Source organism: Canis aureus, chromosome 16 (assembly GCF_053574225.1).
Source record: "Canis aureus isolate CA01 chromosome 16, VMU_Caureus_v.1.0, whole genome shotgun sequence".
NCBI lineage: Eukaryota > Metazoa > Chordata > Mammalia > Carnivora > Canidae > Canis > Canis aureus.
In genome coordinates this window covers 35,401,200-35,428,352 of record NC_135626.1, presented here as the reverse complement: position 1 = coordinate 35,428,352, position 27,153 = coordinate 35,401,200, and the positions used below count along the sequence as shown (strand labels likewise).

The following is a 27,153-nucleotide window of genomic DNA, read 5'->3' as shown; positions in this document are numbered from 1 at the left end:
TGTGATGAATGAACAGATGAATGAGTGATATAAACATTCCTCTTGAGACCTTGGTTCCTGTGGTTTCAGGCACAGAAACCTCCAGCAGCTTCCTCTTCCTGCCTCCACTGTTGGGCCACAGGCCGGTCAGCTGGCTGGTCTTCGGTATTCTCAACACTGGCTCACAGGCTCTTTGACTCATACCCTCTGCTTGGGAGCCCAGTCTTCCCTTAAAAGGCCACCTTATCGGAAAGTGCCTGTGATGGCATTTATGAGCTCTATTTTTATCTATGTTGGAAAAGTCTCAAAGTTAATTCCCAAGCCAAAGACATTAAACTCAGGAACGTGGATGAGCAAGGAAAGCATCTATGTGACGCCTTTGAGTCACAGCTTTGTTTTCTGTGGCAAAGGTCTCCAGTCCTCCCTATCACTGAGCTCTTGTTTCTAAGGACTGGCTGACTAAAAAGCTTTTGATCCTACATTCATTAAAACTAGATCCTGCAGCCCTTAATGCTCTGTAAAATGGTGTCCTCTTCCAGAAGATTCTCTTCCGGGGCCCTTGGACTGGAACGTAGAGCAGATCGCCAAATATCTCCCAGTTCATTCCAGACAGTTTTCCACCCCCATCCCCAAATGGAAATGAATTGTGGGTGATAGCATTGCCAGCAGCAGGAAGGCAGGAGTCAGGGTGGCCAGAGGAGAGGGCTCCAACCAGCCTGGCCAGAGAGATCATTGGATAAAAGCTACAGAAAGAGGAGAGTAATCCAGCAGGGCTGGCGAGCAAGTGGAGGGCCTGTGCCAGGGAAAGGATTTGCCATCAGAACCGCAGGGAGAGAGAGAGAGAGAGAGAGAGAGAGAAGATAGGAGTATGGAGAGAGGAAAATGATAGCAAAGGACCAAGGGAGGGAGAGCAGAGAGGAGGGGAGAGGGAAGCAAAGGTGGAAGGAATCAGATAGTTCGTGGCTAAGTTCAGGAGGAGAGAGGCAGCATGAATCACCCTTTAATCCAAGTAGGGTAATCTGGAGAAGAGGATGTTGGAAAGTCAGAGAGATGGTCAGCTACCACCTCCACCCCCATGGCAGATTAGAAATGAGAGCCAGGGAACATATCAAAGGATGTTCTCATTCCCAAATGCAAAGTACTGAATTAGCCACATCCCTGCCTCTGGGAACGTGGAAAAGATAGATTTCATAAAAGGGTGCTGGAACCCAGGGGGTCAGGCCACTCCTGAGTCCCTTTCTGCGTTTCCCTTAACAAAAGCTGAAACAGTTCAGGGTCCGTGCCCCCCTTGCCCCCCTTTTTTGGCGGCTGGAGCACAGCCAGGAGCACAGCCCCCTATGCGCCTCTGCCTTTGCTGGCTAGTCCGGGACAAGGACCAGACTTAAAGCATGGAGTCTGGGCTGAGTCAGCACCGCCTGCAGGAGATATTGCTTCCTGGAAGTCTTGCTTCAAAGCTTCTGGCTGACCAAGTACCAGTAGGGAACAAGAGGCACCCTGCCTGGAATCTGGAGGTGGCTTTGGTTTTCAAGATACCTCTCCCCAGAAAGGGAGTCATGGGGCAAAATGTTCACAGTCCAGCTGGAAGAGTGACTCCTATGTGCTCCAGGCTGCCCCCATCCCCTCCACACTCTCTGATTCAGAATATTGCGTTTTCAGACCTTACAAGAGATTTCAGGGCCAAGATGGAGGCTCTGATTCCTGAATGATCTAGTTAATTCTCCTGAAAATTAGACCAAAATATACATTCTAAGCCTCTGATGTCTATTTTCTGAAGATATGTTTTTAGGCAGAGGGGTAGGAAGAATGTATATGAGATGCCCTGTGTGGGCACGAGGAAGCATCCTCTCCTGATAAAAGAGGACAGCATATCATTAGCAGAAACCCGCAGACTGCTCCAGTGGTCAAGCTCCTGCTCTGTCTCTGAGGGGCTGCAGTGGGGGGTCCTTCTCAGCCACCCCTGTTTTTCTCTTTAACTCATATATGTTTGACTCCCCAGTGCAGGGTGAAGGGTCATTTTGATGATCTCACTCTGATCAAGCGAGCCCCCCGCAAACTGCTTGCTATGCAGTGGGCACTCGAGTGGGTAGGCGGTGGGTGGCAGCAGCTGCCAGACACCTTCCCCTGAGGATGTATCAGTTGGTGCCAAACGCCTATATAAGCTCTTTCTGATCTCTGTGCCAGCGACTACAGGTCCTGGAAGGAAGCCAGGAGGCTACCATGAACCCTGCATTCTTCTCCTCCCTCCCATCCGCCAAGAATGGGGAGGGATGGCTTGGGAGCCCACCAAGAGAGGAGCTGATGGTTCTTAGACACATTTTCCAGCTGTCACACCTGCTAACATGGGAACTCACTCACGCACACAGGCACGCTCAGCAACAAACTGTTTCAGGTTTCCTTGTTCCATCTGCCCCACACCCAGAGCAGTAGTAATAAGAACTTCCATCCACCGACTATTGTTCCCAGTCGTGTCCCTCTTCCCTCCCTATTTTCGGCCCTCCCACAGATTGATGTTTGGCCCCCAGCATTCACCAGTCACTGGGTTAGGGGCGAAAGACACAAGGATGGGGTCTTGGGGAAGCAAGTATCCATAAATATTAATCAGATACAAGGCAGTAATATAGTGTTGCTATATGGTAGGTGGCAAACTAGTGGCCAGAAGGCCCAACCCACCCTACAGGTGTGTTTAGTTTACCTAGTAAGAATTTTAAAAATTGAAAGAGTTCATATAAAAATCAGTATTTCCATATCTTTTTGAAACGATGGATTGATTTAGTAACAATCGGGAAGAGATGATAAGCCCTTTGGATGGGACACGAACTCTCAGTTTGTCACAGGGCACGCACCCCCACCTCTCTACCCTACCCCTTCCCTGTTAATGTCAACTGGCTATCTTCGTTCATTTGTGCTTCTGCAACAATTGTACAGGTGTTAGAATCCGGGACCCTTAAAACAAAAAGCCCTCAACTCTGCTGGAAGAAGTCAGACTGGTGAACTCCGGAACTAATTTTATGTATCCTGTTGATTTGATTACTTGTGTATTGTTTCTCCCCTCCTATGGTGAGATGCACAAGGGAGGGGCTATAGGTTGGCTGCCTTTCTGCACCTACACTGTCTCTCCTGGCGCAAGGCTGAGTGCCTGGTACCCAGTTAGCCTCAGTACCTGTTTGTGCAATGTGTTGAATGAATGGAAATGCTAGAAGCACCAGGTGGAAAAAGGGATTCCAAGCAGAGGAAACCGTAGTCACAGAGGAGAGTGTACAGGGAAACTGCAAATAGTTCCTGGTGAATGGAGATGCTGGAAGTGTGAGGTGGGTGGGATCACGTAGGGTAGAAGCAGCAGGAGTTGAAGCAGGGAAAAGAGACTCCAGTGGGATCCTGAAGCACTTTTTATGCCACGTTCTGATGGTAACCATGGACCCTTAGAAGTGATTTAAGGAGTGAAGTAACAGGATCAGAGTCTTGCTTCAGAGAGGAGTCTGGCAAGGTGTGAGGTAGGGAGAAGCTCCAGGAGGAGAAACAGGAGCAGCAAATAGAATTCAATTCAATGCCCCACGGCCTCTTTCTGAGGCCTTTGAAACACCACTGGGGATCTATTTTAAGAAAATGGTGCCCCCTGCTGACGAGGTCTAAGCTTGCAGCTCCCCTGGGCCAAAAGGGGGAATTCGACAATGCTTGGCCCTGAACAAAAGTACCTGGAATCCCTAAGCGTGGGATTGCAAGGGGTGATGTATCAGAGAGGAAAAGAAAGACCGGTGAGAACATGTGTAATAATGACTAATGCCACAGTCTTGTAAGTAAATACGCAACACTGGCTAAACTTGAATTTCAGATAAACAACACGTCTCAAATATTGCACAAATAATTTTTAACGTAAGTATGTCCCAAGTATGACATTAGATGACACATACTTATACTAAAAAAAAAAAATTATGTGTTGTTTATATGGGATTCAAATGTAGCCAGGCATCCTGTGTTTTTATTTGCTAAATTGGACAGTTCCAGCTTATAAAGCGTGTGGAGGGGCCAGGAGAAAACCAGAAATGAACTTGGTTGTGTTACACTCCTGGCATATCTCTGCAACCTCAACCCCACTCCCTCCACTAAGCAGAGCTGGGATGGTGCTTTCTCATATTTTGCAGTGGTGCCCAGGTATACAACTGTATTTGGGAAATTGCTTTTCATTAAATGAGCCTCAGGATTATGGCAGATATCATGTATGAACCCCTTTGAGAATCTGAAGAGAGCTGTGGACTCATTACAGAAAAATGAACCTACCAGCTGACATATGTGTGAGCATTTGTGCCATTATGCCTGCACGCGCGCGCGCACACACACGGAGACACTTATTTTTTCATGCACAGACACTTTTACTTAAAGTTTGAGGGAGTTCCAAGCCTTCACACAAGAGTGACACATTCCTTCTAGGGCTGTGGTCTCTAATGTGGCCATTCTAGACACTGAGTAGGAGGAAATGGTGACCAGTCAGAACCTAAACTGAAACATGGTGCTTCTGCTAGCTCTGGCCACCCACACACCAAGACAAAACGCAGAAGTGGGCGGGAAGAAACATTAGGTCCCTCCCCTCCATAAATGCTTTGAACCTCCTTCCTCTTCCACTTTTCCCAGAAAAAACAGAGAATCAGGCATATTTGGACAGAAAGCCCACCAGCGCTGTGGACCTCTACCTCAGTGGAGTGGAAGGCACTCCCTATTCCAAGACCCTCTCTGTTGCCATTCCCGCCCTTCACGTCATGGCAGGCAGGGCCTACTGGTTCTGAGTCTGAGAACTAATCTGTCAGAACTTGGCTTTAATTGGTAGGTGAAAACCTTCCAGAGCAAAATCTGGCCGCTCTGAGCTAGGTGATCAAAGCCACGGCTGGAACATTTTGGGAGTAGATCTTGGAGCAGGGTGCTCCAGATCTCTAAGTCTCCCTCCTACAGCCCTTACTGGAAAGCTCTCTGACCCCCATGGCCTGCTCTCCTTCTAACCCTATAGAGCGAACACAGAAGTGGCCCAGGTGAGGGGGATGTTGTTTACACACTCCCTCAGAATGTTCTAAATGATGTGAGACCTCATTGCAGGGTGCTTCCATCTTTGTCAGCATGTTTATGTGACATTCCAGCGTTGGTGGACCAAGTTGTATTGAGCGAGCAATCATAAGGATACAGCCTACAATGCATTATCATGGAATAACATTTTATGTTGAACATTTTCTGTAATTAAAAAATTACCTCATCTACATTGTGGTGTGATTTAAACTATAATTTCTTTGGAAGAAGGGTGCTTTATTTTGAGGTGGAGAGCTCTTCCTAAAATTTTTTGGAGTTAAAATGTTTTGTTGTAAGCCATATTGGTAATAGGTTGGTTTTTTTTTTTTAATGTCCTTACTTAAAAAAAGTAATAAAAAGCCACCCCCCCCCCCAATTATTTGGAAATTCTACTGGACCAGGAAATCTTAATTGCTGGGAACCAGTGGCTTAGCTTGCTGACTTTCTGACATGGGGTAAGTGAAGATTCACTTCTGGGCCCTGTCTTCCCACAGCCATGGAACTTCAGCTGATCCACTTTGGTGGGTTTCAGTCTCCCTATCCCAAATGTGGGGAGACTTGTCCTGGCCTAGGCTCTCCCGCCAGGAGTGTTGTAAGGACAAATTTTCAGGAACTAAAGAGCTTTGGGAAGGGAGTTCAATAGATATGAGACTGTGGCTCCTGAAGACAGCTGGTGTGTTTTCAGTGGGAAGGGTTGAATGATCCCGCAGAGACCCAGGATAATTTCTCTGCCACGGCATCTGGAGAAAGTGACCAGCACCACCACTCATAAAATGTGCAAACTGTTCCACTGACAAGAGGGAGCAGACAGCACAGGCAGTGGGCCTCCTGAGGAGCTTTGCTTCTCCCCGCCTGAGGGCACAGTCCAAGGTGTAACTAGGACTCCAGGAACCCTGCGTTCTAGTGAATCTCTTCTGCACATACCCAAGGACCTACCGCAGGTCACTTAACCTTCCCTAACTTGTTTTTCCATTTCTGCAAGGGACAGGTGCTTGCTCCGCCCTCCTTGCGAGGGTGTTAAAGGGCATTGATTCCTCAATGTGTCACATGAAAGATACAGGAAATGTTTTGAAAGGGATAGGAATTACAAGTAGACTCTTTCTTTCTTTTAATATTTAATTCCAGAATAGCTTTCGCCACGTTTTTACTCCAAATCACACTGGTGGGCCACTCCCCTTACACGAGGCTGCTAGGGGTCCAGGATATGGACAAACTGCTTTACCACAAGCCTGAGACCAACAGCTCAGGAGGTTGACCTGATGGTGTGACCAAAATAGGCATTAAATACAGTACACCCCTAACTAAAAACATAGTGTTTGGGGAAACTTGTGTGCCGGCTCCTTCCCTTGTACACATAGCTGAGAATTAACTACAGATGAAAAGTCCTTTGATCTTAAGAAACCGGAGGCATTGGGCCGCCCAGGGTTAGCGATCACTACTTCTGTTGGGACTTGCCTGGTATTTCACATTTATCAGCCCTTATGCCATGACAGAGCACCGCGGACAATACACCGCGGTCTAACTTGGCACACTCGGTTCCTGAGATCCTATAGGTAAGTGTGCCACGTGAGCATACCGGCAGCTCATGCCACATCTTCACCTGTCCCCCATTTGAGCTGAACAACTGCCTCAGTGCAGAGCCACTGCTCTCATTTGACCTGAGGGCAAGAGCATGGTGTGTGTGTGGGGGGGGGGGGGGGGGGAGCCAGGCAGTTGAAAAGCCCATTTCCCACTTGGCTCCACTTCCTCCTCCTTTCATCTTCCCACACGCTCCAGCTCAAGCCTCGCCTTGCCCAGACACTTGGTTGTTAGCTCTGCGCATCTGAGATGCAATGATTTGTTTACCTGTCTCCCTCTTAGACTATGAACCCCCCAGAGGGGAAGTACTGGTCCTAGTTAGCTTTGAACTCCCAGCAAGTTCACAGTACAAGGCACACAGGAGGGATGGGTTAGGTGGGCAGACAGGGGGGTGGACAGATACACCAGTGCCAGGCTCTCAGCACACAGTAGGTAGGATATACTAGCTCTGCTATCAGGTGACAGCGATGCTGGGCTGTTGAAGATTTTGTCTTGCTCTTGGTGCCTACAATTAGGCACCTCTGAGACAGTTCCTTGGGAAGGGTGAGGTGGATGCGATCGTCCGATGGCCAGGAGAGCAGGCCTGTCTCCAGCACTGGTCACACCCTCTAACCTCCTATCCAATCCACAGAAGACAGTTTGGAAGAACTATCAGTCCAGAAGAGAAGGAGCTAATTGCTGCAAACTTTGGGATATAAAAAACAGAAAGGGGAAAGGGGTGGAGAAGGAAGGAAGTCCAGTCAGATGTACTTAAAGCCTCTTCTCTCAAGGAGGAGTTCGAAGAGAGTGGGGGCCTTGGGGGCAGAGCTGCAGCAACACCAGAGGCCCTAGAGAGCAAAACGAGTGCAAGTGAGGCTGGCTTGAAAGCCTGGGGAGGGATGGCGAGGCAGCCGCTCAGGAAGGAGGCTGGGCTCCCAGCTGGAGAGCCAAGGGGCTGGGGCTGCTGAACAGATGGAGTGCAAGTTGCAGCTGGTGGAAATGCACTTTCATGTGTAAAGTTTGGTCCATGGAGGATTGCGATTTCCAGCTCTGAAGGCGGCTGTGGGCAGGTGGCTCTGCTCCATGCTCCGCCTTTTCCCCCCCCGATGCCACCCAGGAAACTTGACAGAGGCTCTGTGCCAGCACCCAGCCACCATGCCTTCCCCCAGCATCCCTTTCAACAGGCAGAAGCTGGCCTGGGGACACCTTGGCACAGCCATGACAGCAGAGGACTGCAATGCTTTAGCAGCTGAAGGGGACAAGGGAATAGGATTAATACAGCCTCCCCAGGAGGGGACTGCATGGACTGAGAACAGATGCAGGGATGGAGGGAGGGAACTGACCTTCCCAAGCTGTTCATGATATATACAACTGGGTCTCCACTCTGAGCTTGCTGGAGCTCTGGCTGAAGAGGAGGCCGTTGGGAAATGTGAAAGCACAGCAGACTTGGAGGCTCTGGGCTCATTTCCCCCAACCTCAAGGGAGGTTTCTTGAGGAAAGACTGTATCTGGAGTTTTTAAAGAAATATTTGCCCACCAGAGCTTGAAGAGATACAGTGATTTTTACATTCTCTGGCTCAGCAGCCAGCCACCTGTCCTGGCAGATTTGGACCTCCACCTGTGGGAACTGAGGCCACAAGCCCAACTGCAAATCTATTAAAGCTTCTCCCTACAATGCCTGGGCTCGTGGCGGGGGAGGTGGGGAGGGATTAGCCACCCAGCCAGGTTACCCACATCCGAGAGGGAGCTTGGGCAAAGAGTATCAAGCTCTGCCTCTTTCCTCTCTCTTCTCTGTTTGCCTTAGGCTGGGCTCCAGGTCATCTAGTACAGAAACTGGCAACTCTGTCTTGTTAAAATCCAAGCACTTTTTAAAGAATATGTGATTTTTGTTTCCTTTTCTTAAAAAACAACAACAAAAAAAACCCCACAAAAAAACAAAAACAGACTGGAACCCAGTCCTTTATCCCTATTGTGTCCATTTGCCCAAGAGATGTCCATATTTGAGACAATAACTTAAATATTCTCGAAGTGGAGGTAGTCTCTCTCTTCCTAGTGGGATGTCTTCTTGGCTCCTTTCCCAAACTTGGCATCGAGACCGAGACCTATGGAAAGGGAGAAGATGGGCTTAGGTTTATGAGGAGAAATGAAACCCACCAATGATTCTGAGGGGGAGTGGGGGAGGGAAGGTCAGCTTTGATTCTCCAAAATTGGAGCTTTAAATAAAACTAACTCCAAATACTGGTTTTATAGAACTCACTCAGAGAAAAAGTATTGCATCAAATGAAAAAAATCACCAAGATTCAGGCAATTACATATAATAATAAAGTACAGTGAAACTAGAAGAAAAAATGTCAAAACTTTTTAGCTAGTTCTCTTAGCTCATCCACAGCAGCACAAATCTAACTATAATAGTTTTATCCTGTTCAGTGTCTGAGGAACCTAAGTCACTGGAGGAAAATCACTAAAATGAAATGCTCATTAGGAAGGGTGCATTAGAGGCAATATTTCCTTTCATTTATTTTTGAAGATTTTATTTATTTATTCATGAGAGATACAGAAAGTGAAAACAGAGACCCAGGCAGAGGGAGAAGCATGATCCCTGTAGGGAGCCCAATGTGGGACTTGATCCTGGAACTCTGAGATCACGCCCTAAGCCAAAGGCAGACACTCAACTGCTGAACCCCCTAGGTGTCCCTTCTTTTTCTCTTTTAAAAACACTTTCTCTAAAATAACTAAATCAGGCAGCCCAGGTGGCTCAGCGGTTTAAGCGACGCCTTTAGCCCAGGGCCTGATCCTGGAGACCCAGGATCGAGTCCCATGTCAGGCTCCCTGCATGGAGCCTGCTTCTCCCTCTGCCTGTGTCTCTGCCCAGCCTCCCCCTCCTCTCTGTGTCTCTCATGAATAAATAAATAAAAACCTTAAAAATAAAATAACTAAATTAATTTCATAAATATAATCTCAGGAAAAAAGTATCATTTTAAATCAATCACAGGCTGCCTGGGGGGCTCAGTCAGTTAAGTGTCGGACTCTTGATTTTGGCTCAGGTCATGAGATCAAGCTCAGCATCGGGCTATGCGTGGAGTCGGGAGGCTGCATAGGATTCTCTTTCTCCTTCTCCTGCTCCCCACTCCCCCCCTCTCTCAAAAAAATTAATTAATTAGAATAAAAAGAAATAAAGCTCTGTGACTATTGCTTCACGTGCCTGGAGATGTTCTGCAGAAAACTTACCCAAGAACACAAGCACGGTGCCCACCCACTGCAAGGGGCTGATGGGATTGGCGAAGAGGATCACAGAGGCCAAAATAGTGAAGAACTTTCGAGTTGTGGTGATGATGGAGCAGGTCAGGGGGCCAAAATACACAACTGTCATGAAGATGAAGCTCTAGAGAGACCGAGAAAACAAGATCAGGCTGGCCCTGGGGATCCACCCCAAAATCTAAAGTCTGTGCTAGGACATCAGGGCTCGCCTTGCCACCCCTTCTCCCAGCCAGGTCAGTGTCTCTTGAGGAGCCAAGCCACCCCATCTCGAGGTACTCACCTGACCCAGGGCACTGGTCAGACCAAAGAGCAGAATGTTATAGATGATGTTGGGGTACCTTTCGGCAAAGCTCAAGAACTCCCAGAGCTCCCCAGTGAACAGGATTCCTGGGGAGAAATGCCAAAGATGAATGGCACACCTTGTGTGCCTGTGCCAGCACATGTGTTTGTACATAGCCCAGCAAAGTACTCTGCAGGAGAGCCAGGTGTGGGAAGTGCAGGAACTGAGTTCAAACTGCCCCACCAGGCATCCTATTCCTAGTTTCCTGATTAGAGAAAACTAACTAAAGACTCTTCTAAGAGAGGCTTGAGAGTCAATTCGTTACTTCTGCCAAAGTCACTGGAAGCAGAGAATGTCAGATGTTGGGGAGATACACACATCTCCAGCCTAAGGCAACTCCAAGCACTGGTCACCTCCAGCCATCAGCAGTCTCCTCTGTTAACCCCACTGTGCTATTCAAAAGATACTTCCCACATGTGTCCAGATTTGAAAAAAGGTTAGGAAACACCGATTTAAAAGCAAATGCACTCATATTCGAACTACATTTGTATACCAATATCTCATCTCTCTCAGAGGGGAAGTTCTCCCAAGGTCCTTCTGTGACCCACTACCACGTGTCCTCCCACGGTAGCTGGCACAGGTCTAACCATGATTGTGCCAGTCATGAGAAGCAAGCAGAACCCACCAAGAAAGGTTTCTCCAGGAAGGTTTGGCAGGGGTTTGGACAGAGGGGTATCTTAGAGCTGAAACAGGCCTTTGGCCTGGCAAAATTAGCAACCACCATCTGAGCTAGGGATCAACTGGAGGGGGGCAGTCTGCCCCCTGGTGATACACAGAAAGAATAGCAGAACCACTCCTTACCAGCTCCCAGCAATAATGTCGACCAAAGGTTGATATTCAACATCATGTGGTTGGAGCCTGTTTGGTAATGAGCCCGCATGTGGTCCTGGGAAACGCCTGTCAGTCCATCCAGCGTCAGAGATAATAACTGAAAAGAGAGAATGTACCCAGCAGTGAAGAGGCCACCAGGGCCCCTCCCTAACCCAGGACATAGGACTCACTTCTCTGAGACTCCTCACAAAGCTGCTGTCTTAAGACAGGGTCCTCAGAACAAAATGCTACCATTTGGTCATGGGTGAAGGGTCAAGAGAGATCATGATCACTGCCTCCTGCCCCACCCAGGCACTAGAACAGAAAGCTATCTGACCCACAGAGTCCTAATGTAATCAGAGTGGGATGGGAAGCCTAGCACTTCCTAACGTAGTGCCATGAAGCCTCATGTGCAGGGGCCTGAAACTCACTGTGGTGAGCCATATATTTTCCCATTATGGTAGAGAAAGGAAATGTAGTCCTGGCCTGTTAGGCTCCTGGCTTGGAGTAGTAATCCAGACTGGATTCTGTGGTCACACTACCAGGATTAGAAGCCCGGGCAAAGTTAGCCACTACCTCTGCCATTAATAGCCATGTGACCATGACAAGTGACTTAATCTCTCTGTATCTCAGTGTCTTCACAATGAAAAGGGAAATAGTACTTTAGTATCTCAGTGTCTTTACAAGGAAAATGGAGATAGTATTTTATACGTTATAAGGTTTCTGTTGTAAAAATTAACCAACGAATAGGTGAACCACTGGGAACAATACCTAATCCAAAGTAAGCAAGAGCTACTATAGTATTATTTTAAACTCCTGGCTTCCAGGTTTCTCAGAAAGCCACAATGAGAGACACGCTATTCCTTCCCTATTTGTTCTCAGGTCTCTCTGGCCTCACACTAGCATTTAACTGCAGGCCTCAGAGTCATCACTTCCCCAGGAGAGCTGAGCTGTTGTTAAGTATTTCGGGCTTCCCACTATGGCCTTAGCAGAGCCAGGGGCCACGCAGCAAGAGACAAAGACCAGAAATGGGGGCAAGGAGCAACACAATCTCTGTTGACATATAACCGGCCTTTTACATGCCCAGGTGGGATGCTCCTTGGTTGTGATTACTGGAAAAGGCTGCCTTTCCCACCAGGATCACATACCAGAAGCAGCTCTCCGTAGCCAACTGTGTGTTCTTCCATCCCAACTACTTTCTTGGGTTTGTACATGAAAAGGGCCACTCCAGCCACAATTAGCAACACACACAGGTACTTGGCCATTGGGTACTTCTTCTTCAAGAGGGTAACTCCAAGGAGCATGACTACAGGGAAGAAACAGTGGAAAATTCGGGTACCCACAGGCATTGATGAGCCCAACACTGTCCTCTTAGGAGCCAAGAAGAGACTCCCGGGAGAAAACAATGTCTGAGAAGGAAGGCCTGCAGAGGCTAAGAGGAAGGCACAAGGCTGGCACCTAGATACAGACGATTGAGCAACAGGGTGAACAAAGGATATAAGGCAGGGAAAAGGCAGAGAACAAAGGTGAAAGATCTAAGAAGGAACGGGGGCAAGGGTGGGGACAGTGAACGTGTGAGAGATTGAGAGAAAGAAACTGATGATCAAAATGCAACTTAGGATGTCTAATGACAATGTAAGCACACAAGACACCAAAATGACTGGCATGTGAAACACTAGGTAAGCCTCTAGCTTCCAGCCCATGCATACCCAATACCATCGGAAGTGATATAGAAATGACAGGATGACAGGAGAAAAAGACAAAGGGACGGCACTGGAGATAGCTGGGCTGGCATAACCACTCCACAGGGATACACAGCTCTGGGAGAGGAACAGAGAGCCTACTCCAGGAAGGGTGACGATGGTAGAGGGAGAGATCATCTTCTGCTTACCTGGGATTGGCTTGCAGGATTTACCAAGGACCTGAAATGAAATTCAGCAAATAATATCTGAGCCTCTGTGATGTGCCAGGCACTGTGGTAGGTGCTATGCTAAGATGAGTAATTGTGGGGCCTGCACCAGAAACCACAGCCTATTGTGGGCAACCCACCACCACTATGCTTCAGATCTGCAGTTCTTTGCTCTCTGAATTTCTCCACCACATTCTCTTTTAAGTCACAGACCTGAGCGAGGAATTCTTAGTTCTTATCAAACAACTTCTGAGCCAACCCATGTCACACCCTGAGGTTTCACCTGAGTTGGATAGTTGACAAACTGTAGTGCTGAGTTGCTAGAGACCATGGCACCCAGATAGGAGACAGAACAGGCAGCATAGAGCCAGCTCCGAGTACGATCCACCCTGGCAGTGTCAAAAAACTGGATCACTGGAAAAAGATAAAAAAACATATAAGAGAAACCTGGTGGGCCCAGGATGGGCCACTGAGCGAAAGTTGAAGCCACATGAAAGGAATATGTCAAATAAGACGAGAAGCATAAGATATTTCTGTCCTCTTAGACTGGAAAAACCTCTGAAGATTATTCAACTCTCCAGTCTCATCTACACCAAGCACAAGACCACATGCAGAGCAGAAATGGGGGCTCATTCAGTTCAAGGGACGAGTTAGCTCTGCTGTAGCTCCCAGGGAACAAAGAGAGAAGCTCAAAACATGTTTGAAGCGTGCACATAAAGGAAACTCAAAGGGAAGAAGAAAAAAAAAATTAAGTATTCCCAGTGGGGATCTGGAACACAGAAGACCCATTCTCTGCACATTTCTGACTCAGAAGTTGGTCTAATTTAAGGAAATAGGGTTTTGCCCCATTCCAAACCCATTGGTTTTGTCGACTGAACAGAGAACGTCCTAAGGACGGTGGGAATGTTGAGAGTAAGACCTCAGAGGTGGACAGGGAGGGGGGCACACAACAGATTTACTACATAGGTACTCACAGATCTTGGCAAACACAGCATTGATCACACACTGGATGAACACCAAAGTTAAGGCAAAAGTGAATGTTTCCTGCTTGGCTCCCTCCCCATACTTTCCTCTTGTTCTAAGAATGAAATGATAAGAAAAAAAGGGAGAAGAATTAGTATATTTTCGTTCGGGGCCATCTAGTATGTCTAGTCACTGACAGCTTTAAAATGATCTTGCTTCTTCGGACGACGGGACAGTTTGGTAAGGTTCACTGGCCTCGTTCACAAAAGGGGGGCTGATTTTTATTGGATCTAGAAAGCAGACATCCCAGGCTGCTGATCTCGGAGCCTTGGGAAAGAATATCCGTAAAGGATGGAGCTAGAGGAAATGTGGAAAAACAGACGGTGGAACGAGGTACCCCCAAATAGCAGATGAAAGAATTTGGGCTACAGCAGTAAGGCCAAAGGCAAAAGAACCAAACGTCGGAACGTCCCGCTGTCTGCAAACATCGGAAGTCCCAAAGAGAAGGTGGCACAGGCACGGAAACTCGGTGGGGGTGGGGAGACTGCTCACCCTGTAAAACCCAAGCCCTTGGAACCAACAGGGAGAAAAACAAGGGAAGAAAAATAGCCAGGTCCCGAGAATCCGGAGACCAACTTTCGCATTTTGGAAATGTGAGCAGGCTCTGCCGCGGCGGCAAAGGTGTGGGGGTGCTGGGAGGGCGCGGGCAAGAGGGAACGCCCGGGCCGGGGGCGGGGGGACAGGTCTGCGCTCCGGCCCCAGGAATCCGCTCACATCTTTTCCTGCAGGATCCCATAGTAGAAATAGCAGACAAAGACGCCGAGGAAGCAGAGCGGCAGGCGCAGCCGGTCGGGCACCAGGGAGCTGCTAGCGGCCATGAGACGCCCGGACGACCCGACCGGAGACCCGCTCACAGCCGGCAGCGGCAGCGGCAGCGGCAGCGGCGGCGGCGGCGACAGCTCCAGCCGGACATCGCCGACCGGCGACAGGGGCCTCATAGGAGCTGCATGAGACCGCCGCGCAGTAGGCCCCAGCAGCCACCGCCAGAGCTGCCAGCTCAGGGCCTCCGCGGGGGGAGACGCCTTGGGACCCAGAAGCCGTCCCCAAGTAAAGGAGATCCGCCCTGGGACCTTAGTTTCGTCCCTGCTGACCAAGGGAGTCAGCCGCTCGGGCACCAATTCCGTACCCTCGGGTTCTTCCGATCAGGCAATTCCGAGGACAGCTGCGACCCGGAACTCGGCGGGGCGGCCTAGGAGCTACGCAGGCGAGGAATGATGACGTATGAGGATGTGGAGCTCACCCATTGGCTGCGCTTTGCGGAGACGGACAGGTGAGCGGGGAGGAGGTGCGGCCGGCTGGGCTAATCCCACGATCTCTTCCCCAGTCGGCGGTCAGGCTTCCGCTGGGTCCTAACGCCGGGAAGTCTCAGTGGAACCTCAGCGCCCCCTAGCTGCTGCCCCGCGTCAGCGTCTCACCTTCTGCCAGAGTGTTCAAGGCCTCCTTCCAAGGGCGCATCACTAGGCTTCCAAGGGGGTCACCTACGCGTGTCGCCTACCTTCCGAGCCACAGTTTTCCCAGCCTGGAAACTAGGGATAGATAATTAGCAAAAGCCACCTTGTCGCCTCTTCACTGTTCCGAGGATCACATGAGCTGAGATTTGTGAAAGTGTTTCATAAACTGTCAAGTGTGCTGTGAGCAAGCTTAAGCTATCATTAGTCATTACACTTTCCCCAACTCTGATCTTATTTTCTCACATCCTGTAAGTGGAAATGGAAGCTTACCGAAGTGGATCTTCTCCTGGGGCCTTACACCTCACCAATGATGGAACACAACCCTCCAGTGGCCCTCCAGGTTCGAAATTTCCCATTCATCACCTCTCTTTTTACCCCTCTCTCATTCGAGGCTGGGCCTCCTCACCTGCTACCTGCTAGCACCAAGGGCTAGGGCAAGACCCCAGGACATTGCACTACAACCCCCAAGCCCCACTTAGCCAATGGACTCTGGGCTGCTATCTGGGTAGAGGCTCCTTCTCTGCTTCTGAGAGCCCCGTCCTTTGGCACAGCCTCCGCCAAAGGAAGGAAACTCGGGGCAGCACCACACCCATCACTCCAGGCCTGACTCACTGAGGCTTTGGGGGTAGGCCAAACATCTTTCAGGGGGAGGGGTAAGAAATAGCAGACAGGGTCTGTCCTCAAACCCGGGTCTCCTTTCTATCAGTGGAGGTGGGGAGCCCCTCACATTTGCTGTCTTGCCCAGTGGCTTATTCACAAGCCAGCCTGTGATTCCAGGGCCCAAACAATAGCTGGAGTGAGAGACCTGGGTTCCAGTCCCAGCTCACCGGCTTCACCCACTGGGACTTCACAAACAATTCTCTTGACCTCTGAGTCAAGTCTCCTCATCAGAAATCGGTGGGAAAATAACAAGCGGGAGAGCGCTGTAGTTAGAAGCATGGGCACCGGATTCAAATGATCTGCTTCATCTTAGCTCCCCAACTTTGCATCTGTCTTTGGAGTAAAGTTATACAATCTTTTCTGTCCTCTCATTTAGTACAGTGGGATTGATCACATTTCTCTCATTGGGTTGTGGTGGTATTTCGGTAACATTTTATGCCAAGTGCTATGACACGATCTGATGCTTACCAAGCCAAAGAATGATAGTTGGCATAGCCGCCTTTGGGAGTTTGTCTTGAGGTCTTAGGATATAGATACAATGGTAGTTATTATGACTTCCCTTGGGGTAGTCAACTTTTCACCCATACACTGGGGATAATATGTCCAGTGAAAATGTTTGTAAATCATAAAGCACCATCAGAATGTTGGGATGGTCATTCGCATCCCCCCCCCGGCCCCCCAAAGCCTCTGAGCTTTTATCAGGTGCAGTTCTATAAAGCTGAGAGGCCAGGATCCCTGGGTGGCCCAGCAGTTTAGCGCCACCTTCAGCCCAGGGTGTGATCCTGGAGACCCAGGATCGAGTCCGGCATCAGGCTCCCTGCATGGAGCCTGCTTCTCCCTCTGCCTGTGTCTATGTCTCTGCCTTTTGCTCTCTGTGTGTCTCTCATGAATAAATAAAATCTTAAAAAATAAAATAAAAAAAAAAAAGCTGAGAGGCTGCAAACCCCTCTGTGCTATGGGTACTCATGAGATAGAATACTCCAGAAGAGCTAAAGCTTCCCTAACCCTGTGCCAAGAGATGCAACCCAACCACCATTCCCTGGTTTGTTCCCCTTGCCAGTGCAAGGAGCACCCACAATGTCAGACTTGGTCACCCTCACTTCCTCTCTCAAACCCATTCTCCCTAGGGAGCTTTGCCAGACTCACCCAGAATAAGTGACTTCCCCACTGACTCCTTCACCCCACCTCCACCATGCTATTCATTCTGGACAGCCTCTCCATGGACCTACTGCTTAGATGTCCATCTAAAGAATCCAAGCCTCATGACCTGAGGACAGAAACTCTGGGCATCCATACAACACCCACATCCACATCATTACGTGGATGAAGCGATCAATATAGTAACCCTCAATCTCCATCCCATTCTCCACCGCCCCCCCCCAAAAAAAACATTTAACAGAACCTCAAGCTGCTGGGAATACTTATTTATTTGGTCTATTAACACCAAGATCTGCAAAAAACAACTTCTAAACACAGGATAAGAAAACTTGAACATTAACATTCTTCTTCAATTTTGTGTAAGCTCTGCAGTACGGAAAATATACAAACTTCAAACAGCTGCAAAAATAGTGTCTTTGGGAGAAAATAGAGTTTCTACATCGATACAAGAAAAATAGGCATTTTTCTAATCCAACCCAGTCCTGGGGCAGGTGGAGGGTGTAGAGTCGCCGCTTGCCACCTAGAGGAATGCCAGCTCTCCTTCTCCCCCACCACCCACCAGGGGCTGGGCAAGCTGGGCTGCTGCTTAAGACAATCTTAGGGTGAAAGCGAGATGAGAATGCCACTTGGGAAAACGCTTGGTTCCCCCCTCTGCCAGCAGCTGGATTGGTCAAGTGTTATGGCCCTTTAGGGCTGCTTTGGTCAGCTCCTCCAATCAGAGGGAGGCATGGGGATGGGGGCCGGGAGGACGGGGGTATCTATCTTCAGGTCTCCTCTTCCATGTCTGTGGAGGAGAGGGAAGGAAATCTGTGGTGTCCCCTCTCCTTTGATCATGGCCAGCTTGTTCCATGACAAGGTCAAGGGGCCCAGATATAGTCCTTTGGACTCACACCCAGAGGTGGGGGACCCAAGACCTTCTGGGTGAATTTTCCACCAAGTGAGAGAGGCGGCAAGAACACAGGTGTGACTTGTGAGTTGCCCAGCTGCTAGTGGAGAAGGCAGGTCCCCTCACATCCGGAGGGACCGGTGTCCATCAGAAAGAGGACCCGGGGCTTTGACACAATAAATGAAAGTGCTCGAAGGCCGAGAGGGAAGGGCTCCTTTGTCCCCAACCTCAGGGGAGCTGGGGAGGGGCCTGCCACCAAGGCACTGGTCTCCATGGTGAAGTGGTAGGGTTGGGGCCCTCAGACCACCAGGGAACTCTGGAAGAGCACGGGCTCTTCTGATGGCGGAGTGCGCTGCCATGGCTCAAACGGCAGCGAGGAGGCTTTGGAGGCCTCTGGATCCTTCCGAGGCGGTGGCCTGGGGCTGGGGGGCGGCAGGGGGGACCCCGGGCTTGAGGGGCAGTTACGGAAAATGAAGCCCATGCTGGGGAAGAGAGGCTTCATCAAGCTGACGGGGCAGAAGGCCGAGCCGGTCGGGTTGAAATGGACTTTGTTCTTGTCAGGACAGGAAGTCAGGAAGGCCAGGTCAGGGCCTGGGGACCTGGAGAATGGTGAGAGAAAAACATAGACACACACACACACACGTAGAGAAAGAGCCAGTGAGAAGGGATGGGAGACATCACAGCATCAGGGGACAAAGGAGCTGGGTCTCTGTTTGAATAGGATGGTGACTCTACCAAAAAAATGACAGGTGACTGAGCCTTGACAAGCCTTTAGGCCTCCAGCAACCCATTTATTTGGAATATGGCTAAACAACGGGAAATCTACCTCAGCTAGAAACAGGAGGACCTGAAGGTAGGCAGGAAGGAAGATTCCTGACAATGTGACTTTTATTTTATTTTATTTTATTTTATTTTATTTTATTTTATTTTATTAATTTTTTTTTTATAAATTGTAAGACTTGATTTTTTTTTTAATTTATTTATGATAGTCACACACGCAGAGAGAGAAAGGCAAAGACATAGGCAGAGGGAGAAGCAGGCTCCATACACCGGGAGCCTGACGTGGGATTCGATCCTGGGTCTCCAGGATCGCGCCGTGGGCCAAAGGCAGGCACTAAACCGCTGCGCCACCCAGGGATCCCACAATGTGACTTTTAAAAGAGGAGTCAAGGGATCTTTTAATTGGAGGTATGTCATCAGTAAACAGCGTTTGGGGGGCAGACAGCTTGCCTAGAAACAGAGACCAGGCAACATTATTTTCTAAGACTGTGTAGCCTAAAGCAGGGTTTCTCAGTATCAACCCTATTGACATCTTGAGCTGGATGATTCTTGGTTGTGGGGAGCTGTCCTGTGCATCGTAGGATGCTTAAGAGCATCCCTGGTCCCCTACACACTAGAAGCCAGGAGCACCTGTGCACCCTGGATGTTGTAACAACCAAAAAAGTTTCCTAATATTGCCAAATGCCCCCTGGGGGGGGGGTGTTTCCCCCATTAAAATCTACCAACTTCAGGAGTCTCATTCTTGAACACATTTGAAAGGTGTGATTTTTCAAAGGCCTTGCTGAGACACAAGGGTAACAACCATTGAGAGAAGGCAGGCAGACCTTATTAGGAGGTCTGGGCTCTAACTCACCCTGTGGTCTCAACCCACCTGCCTTACCTTTCATGTGGAAAGAACCATCCCCACCCTTCTGATCATGTGGAAGAAATGGAAGGATAAAAGGAGTGACGTCAGGTAGAGTAAGGGATCCTTATGATAAAGAAGATTCGGCCATGCTTTGAGGGGGAAGCAGCTGAGAAGCTGCTGGTTGTGAGGGTTGCGGGAAGAAGGCAAATGTGTGGTACGATGGTGAAGCTCTGTTGCCAGCAGATCCCTTGACTGCCTTCCTCTTTACTATATAGACAGAAAGATGAACTTAGCATATAGTATGGTAAATTGATGACCACTTTAATTATAGAATTCTAAAAAAATTTCAAACCGAGGAAGATGAGCGAGACACAAGGAGGGCAGGGGTGAGCAGAGAGCGATAGGTGAAGAAGAGGTGAAGATCCATGTGCTGGGTGTATTTGGGAAGGCCTGGGCAGCAGGATCTCACCTGACCAAGAAGGCTTTACGAGAATCCCACCTTATGGACAGTGGAAAATGGGCAGGAGAGGGGACTGCTCTCAGTGTGTGCATGCACACATGGGGAAGGTTACCCAGGAAACCAAGCACCACTCTAAGGACATGGGGGCAAACGGCATGACCCTGAATGGCTTGATTCCCTGCCCTGGGAAATCCAGGCCATCTTATAAGATCAGCAGCTAGGAAAAGGAAACGTGACAGAGGAATTGCTAAACATAAGAACTTCTCAATGGGAAAAGTTGATCCAGTGACGAGGCCCCAATGAGCTGAGAATTTCTCTCCCAGGGCATCTTAGAAAGCAATCGGTGAGTCAGCCACCCCCCTCTTTAAGGTTTATTTATTTATTTGAGACACAGAGCATGCATACACAAGCAGGGAGAGGGGCAGAGGGAGAGGGGGAGAGAGAAACTCAAGCAGACTCCCTGCTGAGTTCAAAGCCCGACACAGACCTGGATCCCACAACACTGAGATCATGACCCGAGTTGAAATCAAGAGTGGATGCTTCACCAACTGAGCCATCCAGGTGCCCCAAGAGTCACCACCTCTCTTAAAGGGTTAACACAGGGACAGGGAGCTAGAAGAGATGGCTTTAAGACCTCTGCTGGCACCATGAGTCTGTGGAAGAATCAGGACAGGCAATAGCCTAATTTCCACAAGCAATCCCAGGTTGCAGTTACTTGAATATAACATGGACTGGGGAAAGACACAAGAGCCCAGTCTGCTGAAGCTGCAGGAGCTGGTGTTTTGCCTCCATACCACCCCTGAGGAGCCAGGTTTCTTGGAGAGCTATACCAGGCAAGAGCAAAGCTGGGAGCAAAAACCCCGGGGACCATGGTTCTCTCCATAACTCCCACTCTGGCTTCTAGCTGAACCCTCTGCCAGTACCATGGACTGTCCCCTCCCTTATCTGCAACGAACAGAGCTCTCAAGGCTCAAACCCTGTCCTAGCTGCAGCTCAGCTCACACACTATGACCAAATCTGAGATTTGGCCTGAATCTGCCTGAGAATCTGCCTCGCTGACTACCAAGCTGGTGGGGGGAAGGAAGTGAGCTCTTTGGGCACCTGTTACAGGGGGCCGGGTGGGCATTTGGGAAGGTTCAGCCCTCGATTCTCTCTGCTCGTGGGAGGGGGCTGTGGTAAAGAGATCAATCATCATCAGAATGGCTTCTGAATTGTCCCACCTGGTTTGGGGATATTCCATAGTCCTTTCTTGTAAGGACTAGAAATTTAGGTCTGGGAGTTGATGACACTTGAACCACTGCAGGCACAGGGTAAAGACTTGACTCAGAAGCAATGAGGAAGCTGTGTTTGGTGCCCCCACCACTCCAGTGGGGACACTTCCCATCTCTGCTAGTATATATTCTCTCTCTCTCTCTCTCTCTCTCTCTCTCTCGACTACTGTCTAGCACACTCACACCTTACCCAGGGATAGAAAAAAATTGAAGAAACAAAGGGTTCGAGTTTCAGATCTCTTTCCTTTCCAGCTCCTGCAGCACTTGTGGCTGGCATGTGGGCAGAGAGCAGGTTTCCATAGAGATCATGATAAGCAAAGATTGAAGGGCTCAGAGTAGGTAATGTCAACAAGTTTGATCATGGAAAAAGTGCAATCCGGATCTCTGAAGTTGACAACGGCCCCAGGCCGAGAGAGTCCAGGACCGAAGAAGGGCAGTTCAGAGGGGACAGCCCAGGGCTCATCCTGATCCCCGCCCCCGCCCCCACCCTCCGCCCCGTCCCATCCGCGGGAAGTACTCACGTGGCCTCTTCGAACACGCGCACTCTCTCGCAGCCTTCCGGGGGCTCCCGCTTGAACACGTAGCTGTGATTGGGCCGAGGAGAGGCGGCAAAGGCAAGGACTGGAGACGGGCTGCTGTCCTCCAGGCAGGTTGGGCGGCCTGGAGAGGAGGCTGCAAACAGAGCAAGGCAGAGGCCAGTGGAGCTGACCCGCTTTCCTGGGCTCAGGCTTCAGTGTAAAGGGGCGAGACCGGGACATGCAGTGAGAGGGCTGGTGGCGCTTATGCTAAGCCAGGTTGTTTGTCCACGCTCTACCTTAAAATATCTTTGAGGCAGCTTACAAAAATCCGTCTCTTGTTGTGCAGGATAACAAAATATAGTTGAGGGGCACCTGGCTGGCTCAGTCGGTTGGGTCTGACTCTTGGTTTCGGCTCAGGTCATGGTCTCAGGGTCGTGAGACTGAGCCCTGCATCAGGCTCCGTGCTAAGTGGGGAGTCTGCTTAAGACTCTCTCTCCTTCTGCCCCTCTCCCCCTATGCCCACTCTCTATCTCTCAAATAAATAAGTAAATGTTTTTTTTAAATACAGTTAAATTGGTGGGAAAATCAGGTCTAACAGCAATGCTATATTCCCAGGAGGAAGACTGCAATCGGGATTCTAAGTCTGACTTACAGAAATCCTAACTTCTGTCTCCCTGCTTTCTTCCAAGACTGCACCACCCTGCTCTGCCAGCCTACCACAGCCTCATTCTCTCCACAGTCTTAAAAAGCTATCCCTTCTTCCAGGAAGAGCTCTTGTACTGACTCAGAGAAGCAGTCTTTACTCAATCCCACTTATGGGAGAAAATCGCTCTCCCTTTCCACACAGCGAATGTACTTTGCCTAGGCTGCAAATATTGACTTTATCTGTATTTATCTCACATTTATTCCTTATTACTCTATGCTCTGTTTGCCTCTGTGTATTGTGAGATCATGCCCTTGACCAGCCTACCTCACAGGGCTCTATGAGAATCCAATTCGGTGAGGCAGGCCACAATGCTTTAGGACAGGAGGATCATTATTGTGGGGAGGAAGGGCTTGGGTCTCGTCCTCCTGTAAAGGAGCCAGGCACAGGACTAGGTAGAAATTTTGGAGTCGGAAAGCTTGGGTTTCAATCCGAGTCAAACAGTGTGACCCTGGGGCAAGAGGCCACATTCGCTTATTTTGTATCTTTCACAACCACCTTGAGACCTGTTGCTGGTAATGTGTGCAGTGGACACCTGGACAGACCCATGGGCTTTCTACTCAGCATGCTGAACCTTAGCCAAAGCAGGAGAGTGAGAGGCACTGCTTGGGTCACAGTGAGAACAGAAGTGTAGGCACAGACTTTATGTAAGTTATAAATCAGAATCTATGCAAAAGATCATTGCTACTACTGGCATCACATATAGAATAAAGATGACCCATGAAGATATTTCAGTTGGTTAGGCAAGGAGGGCTCCCAAGCTTGAAATTGATTAGAGGTGGAAAGGGTGGGAGGGCCCCCTGCTGCCCCAGACCCCTCAGCTTACCTTTGTCATTGGGGATGAATGACAACTCCTCGACTGCACCCCGGTGTTCCTCACGGCTGGCCTGGCCTGAAGGCTGGGGGGATGCCAGGGGCACGGAGGGAGAGCTGGCAAGGTTGCCAAGCTCCAGGAGGAGGAGGGGGTGGTCACAGCTGCCACTCTGAGGGGGAGCTGGGGCGCGGTGGCCATCAGGAACATCAAGGATCTGCCAGGAAAGAGGGTGGGGAAGGACTCTCAGGCCCCTCTCTTCAGGCCAGCAGAGCACCAGTGACCCTTAAGCTCCTCCCCTTGCTGTTCTTCTGGCCTCTATCCCTAACACACAGCAGTAACTGGACCTGGCGTTCTCAAGTCACTGATTTAAGGGAAAGCCCTCCCTATTTCTCTCCTAGCATTTGCAACCCAATCTGAAATTGCATGTTTATTTGTCTTGCTTCATCAAGGTGATGCCAACAGCAGGCTGTGGGCCAAGAGAACAGGGACCTTCTCCAGGAACCTGTGGGAAGCACAATAGGGGTCAAACCCCCAGGACGCTAACCACGTAAGCCCCTGTAGGACAGGTGTGCCCATCATCATCACGAGTGAAATACCCTCTTCCCTGCTTCTTAACCATCAATGCTACTTGTACCTGCAGCTCACCACATTGTGTGCGGGTATCTGGGTGGGTATAAAATCCTACATATACGTAAATTAAAAATCAACTAGCAAGTAACTCATAAACTAAGGAGTGTGCCCATTAGAATTATATAAATACTGTCCAACTGGCATTCTCCGATTATACTGTGTCAGTATAAAAATGTGCCTGAGACTGCAGAAAACACAGCAAATAATTGTGCCTGGTAGGGGGTGGCTGGGGGTTGGGGGAGGATGCACAGGGGCAACTGGGCATGAAGAATAAATGCAGGTCACTAGGTGGACATGGGGGAGAAGTGGTGACACTGACAACTGAGGCCAGTGAGGGCAATGGGGATGAGGACACAGGGAGCAGGGAGCCATTGCCTTGGCAGGAGAGTGATGCGAAGCCCCTTACTTCTAGCTGGGGAGCCTTCCCTCCACCCAGCATGGCTCCCTCTCTTTCCACTCAGCACCACAAAAGCGTGTCCCCAGCCCCACTGCTGGCTCTGCTGGCCTGGTGGCTGAGTCCATGTGAATCTAACAAACTCGATCTGTGTTCCTCATGCAGGCTGGGGTCTGCCCTGCACCAAGGACATGGCTGCAGCGTGGAGCCACCAGAAAGCAAGAGTCCCACTGGCCCGCACCCCGACTCTGCTGTTACACAGTGAGAGCACGCCCCCACTCACCCGCAAAAGCTCCTCGTCACCCTGCTCCTTCACAAACACCTCCTCCAGCTCTTGGTTAAGCCCTTCCAGGCTCCGGTGCAGGCAGGGGCTGAGCCGCAGGACAGGTGACCCTGAGGGAAAGCTGGGAGGGGACGCCTGAGGAGGAGGCAGATGGAGTGATCACAGACCCCCCCCCCCCACCTCCCCAAAGCCCCATCCAGTGACTAGTTCTGAACAGGGAGTCATGTCCTGTCTACACAGCAGAACCAAGCGAGTAAAGGGGGATCTGGGGACAGAGACAGACTGCAATGGGAAAGCTCAGTGGGCTTTTCTCTGGAAGTCAGCACTTTGAGAGGTCCTGAGGGGCTTTTAGAGTCCGCAGGCTCACTGCCACTCAATCGGAGAGGGGTGCGGGGATTGAGGGGAGAGCCATTTGCGAGGACAAGGAGCCCTTCCAGCCTCACCCAGCAAGCCTGAGGTTGCGCCCAAGCCACCTGGGCAGCCATGGGGCCACAGGGTGTGCAGCGTGGCCAGCTCAGTCAGCAGCAGGAAGCCCCAGAGAACCTGCCCACACGAGGACCACCACCAGTGACAACAAGGGGAGCGGCCTGGGGAGGGGGCGGAAACATACCCTCAGTGCTCCGCGTACCGCATGGTCCCCTTGGAGTGGGGAGCCCCGCTCCTTCTCTTTCCCACTGCGGCTCAGCTTTGTCCTCTGCAGTTGTTGCTTCAACTTGGTAATCTAGCAGCCCAGAGATCGGGTGGGGGCGGGGGGGGGGGTAGGGAGAAAGAGGGAAAAGCAGGTGAAGCAAAGCTAAAGGGCACAGGATCCCTCTTCCCAGGCGTGGCTCCTGCCCGAGGCCCATGAAAATGCATAAAAGGAAGATGGAAAATTTCTCAAGAAACCTTGGTGAATTCATCGGGCAAGCTGGAGACCTTACTAACTAGATATGTGGTGTCTCTGAATGATCATGTAGTTTGTAGATCAGTTGGAAAAATGAATCAGATGGATCAATTTCCAAAAACTTCAAAATATGCAATGCCGAACCCATTTTTGTCTTTCACGGATTCCAAAGTCGTGGACTACTACTCTATTAATAGAAATAGGAAATGATGTTTTTGAATTCACTCTTCAAAGTACATTCACAGCTATCTCAAAGGCCCTGGAACCAGGAAGGATGGAAGGATCCCCCCACCCCACCACCATTTTAAAGTAGACTGAGCTGAGCAAGGAGCAGACTCTCAAGGAGGAATATCAGATTTTGTCCTGACTTCCAGATCTTGTAACAATTATGTATTATAATCAATAGGCTGGGCTATTATCCCTGTCACATCTATAATTCTGCACCTACTTGTCCTCAGCTGGCAAATGCTCAGGAGATGCAGATCTATTTAAATATGGGCCCAGGGGCGCCTGGGTGGCTCAGCTGGGCAAGCGACTGCCTTTGGCTCAGGTCATGATCTCAGGTCCTGGGATGGAGTCCCACGTTGGGCTCCCTGCTTGGCAGGAAGTCTGCTTTTCCCTCTGCCTCTGCTCCTTGCTTGTGCACTCTCCCTCCCTCACTCTCTCTCTCTCTCTCTCTCTAATAAATAAAATCCTTAAAAAATAAACATGGGCCCAAATTAAATAGGACTTCAGAGAATAGATTTGCTGCCCATAGCCATACAAGTTATGACCATTGCCAAGAAGAAAGTGTTTCTAGATTTGCTATCAGGCACCATTCACACCAGGATTCCACATTTAGTATAAATAACCTGCTTACTCTGATAATTACCAACATTACATACTTCATATTTTCCACTAGTTTTTAATTTGTAGAGCATTCCTTTCCCATTTTCACTCTGTTCTTGCAACCAAGAGGGGCTTGAGATGACTTCCAGCGAGTCGGCCCTCAGGGGCTGCCACCTGGCCTGGGAATCCCAGTCTGTGCTTCTCTTTACTCTACCTTAGTGACTAGAGTCCTCCTGAGAGAGGGGAAGGGCCAGGGAAAAGCATTTGGGAACCCACAACTATTTTTCCCTTCTTTTAAAAACAAGGCTGTTTGCGTAGTTAAATAGGATGTGAGGTTGGGGGCTTTCGGTTCCTAGAAACTCACGATCTTTCTCCAGCCTCGGGATGGCTTATCTGGATAGAACCTCAAAGTAAAGCGAGAACAGTGGTGGCTCCCACTCTGCACTTGGCTGTGGAGGGCACCAGCAGTCACTGGCAAAGCCCCTGCCTGCCGGCAGAAGGGCCTGGACTCCTAAGTCCAGCCACCAGGATGCTGATAGGCAGCTTCAAAGGAGCCATCTCACTAGGAAAAGGCTAGATCCAGGCAAGTGAGATCGGAGATGTAAGGCCACTCTGGAGCAGATGCATCCATGGTGCTGCATGTGGACAGGAGGCAGCTACCAT

General features: G+C 49.8%; 2 protein-coding genes and 1 long non-coding RNA gene across 7 annotated transcripts in view; 1 reads left to right on the top strand and 2 right to left on the bottom strand.

Moving 5' to 3' along the window:
• Positions 1 to 8,429: 8,429 nt before the first annotated feature.
• Positions 8,430 to 15,030, bottom strand: SLC35B1 (solute carrier family 35 member B1). Its single transcript, XM_077852826.1, has 9 exons — positions 14,639 to 15,030; positions 13,876 to 13,979; positions 13,185 to 13,315; positions 12,884 to 12,914; positions 12,141 to 12,298; positions 10,984 to 11,110; positions 10,123 to 10,229; positions 9,813 to 9,966; positions 8,430 to 8,686 (listed from the first exon to the last, which is right to left on the bottom strand). Exons 1-9 carry the CDS (start codon positions 14,860 to 14,862, stop codon positions 8,634 to 8,636), a joined length of 1,089 nt encoding a protein of 362 aa, XP_077708952.1. The 5' UTR covers positions 14,863 to 15,030; the 3' UTR covers positions 8,430 to 8,633.
• A 2,414-nt stretch (positions 15,031 to 17,444) lies between these two features.
• The window catches only part of FAM117A (family with sequence similarity 117 member A), a 43,100-nt gene continuing 33,391 nt past the window's right edge, over positions 17,445 to 27,153 (bottom strand). For all 5 annotated transcript variants that reach the window (XM_077852821.1, XM_077852823.1, XM_077852822.1 and 2 more), the window contains 5 exons: positions 25,390 to 25,500; positions 24,780 to 24,914; positions 23,485 to 23,686; positions 21,959 to 22,109; positions 17,445 to 18,678 (listed from right to left, as the gene is read on the bottom strand). In XM_077852821.1, the coding sequence (XP_077708947.1) occupies positions 18,378 to 18,678; positions 21,959 to 22,109; positions 23,485 to 23,686; positions 24,780 to 24,914; positions 25,390 to 25,500 (900 nt within the window). In that variant the 3' untranslated portion in view covers positions 17,445 to 18,377. The remainder of the gene's footprint in view (positions 18,679 to 21,958; positions 22,110 to 23,484; positions 23,687 to 24,779; positions 24,915 to 25,389; positions 25,501 to 27,153) is intronic.
• LOC144286412 (uncharacterized) lies at positions 22,942 to 25,514 on the top strand. The gene is made up of 3 exons (XR_013354486.1): positions 22,942 to 23,305; positions 23,922 to 24,019; positions 24,662 to 25,514. It is a non-coding gene; the product is annotated as an uncharacterized LOC144286412 (long non-coding RNA).

Bases quoted from the DNA above. Each gene is read 5' to 3' on its own strand.
- SLC35B1 (XM_077852826.1), bottom strand. From the start codon at position 14,862: ATGAGGCCCCTGTCGCCGGTCGGCGATGTCCGGCTGGAGCTGTCGCCG. The intron at 10,230-10,983 runs GTAAGGAGTGGT...ATTTCTCCCCAG, and splicing joins GACATTATTGCTGGGAGCTG to GAATCCTGTTCACTGGGGAG. The intron at 9,967-10,122 runs GTGAGTACCTCG...CGGTCTCTCTAG, and splicing joins TGACCAGTGCCCTGGGTCAG to AGCTTCATCTTCATGACAGT.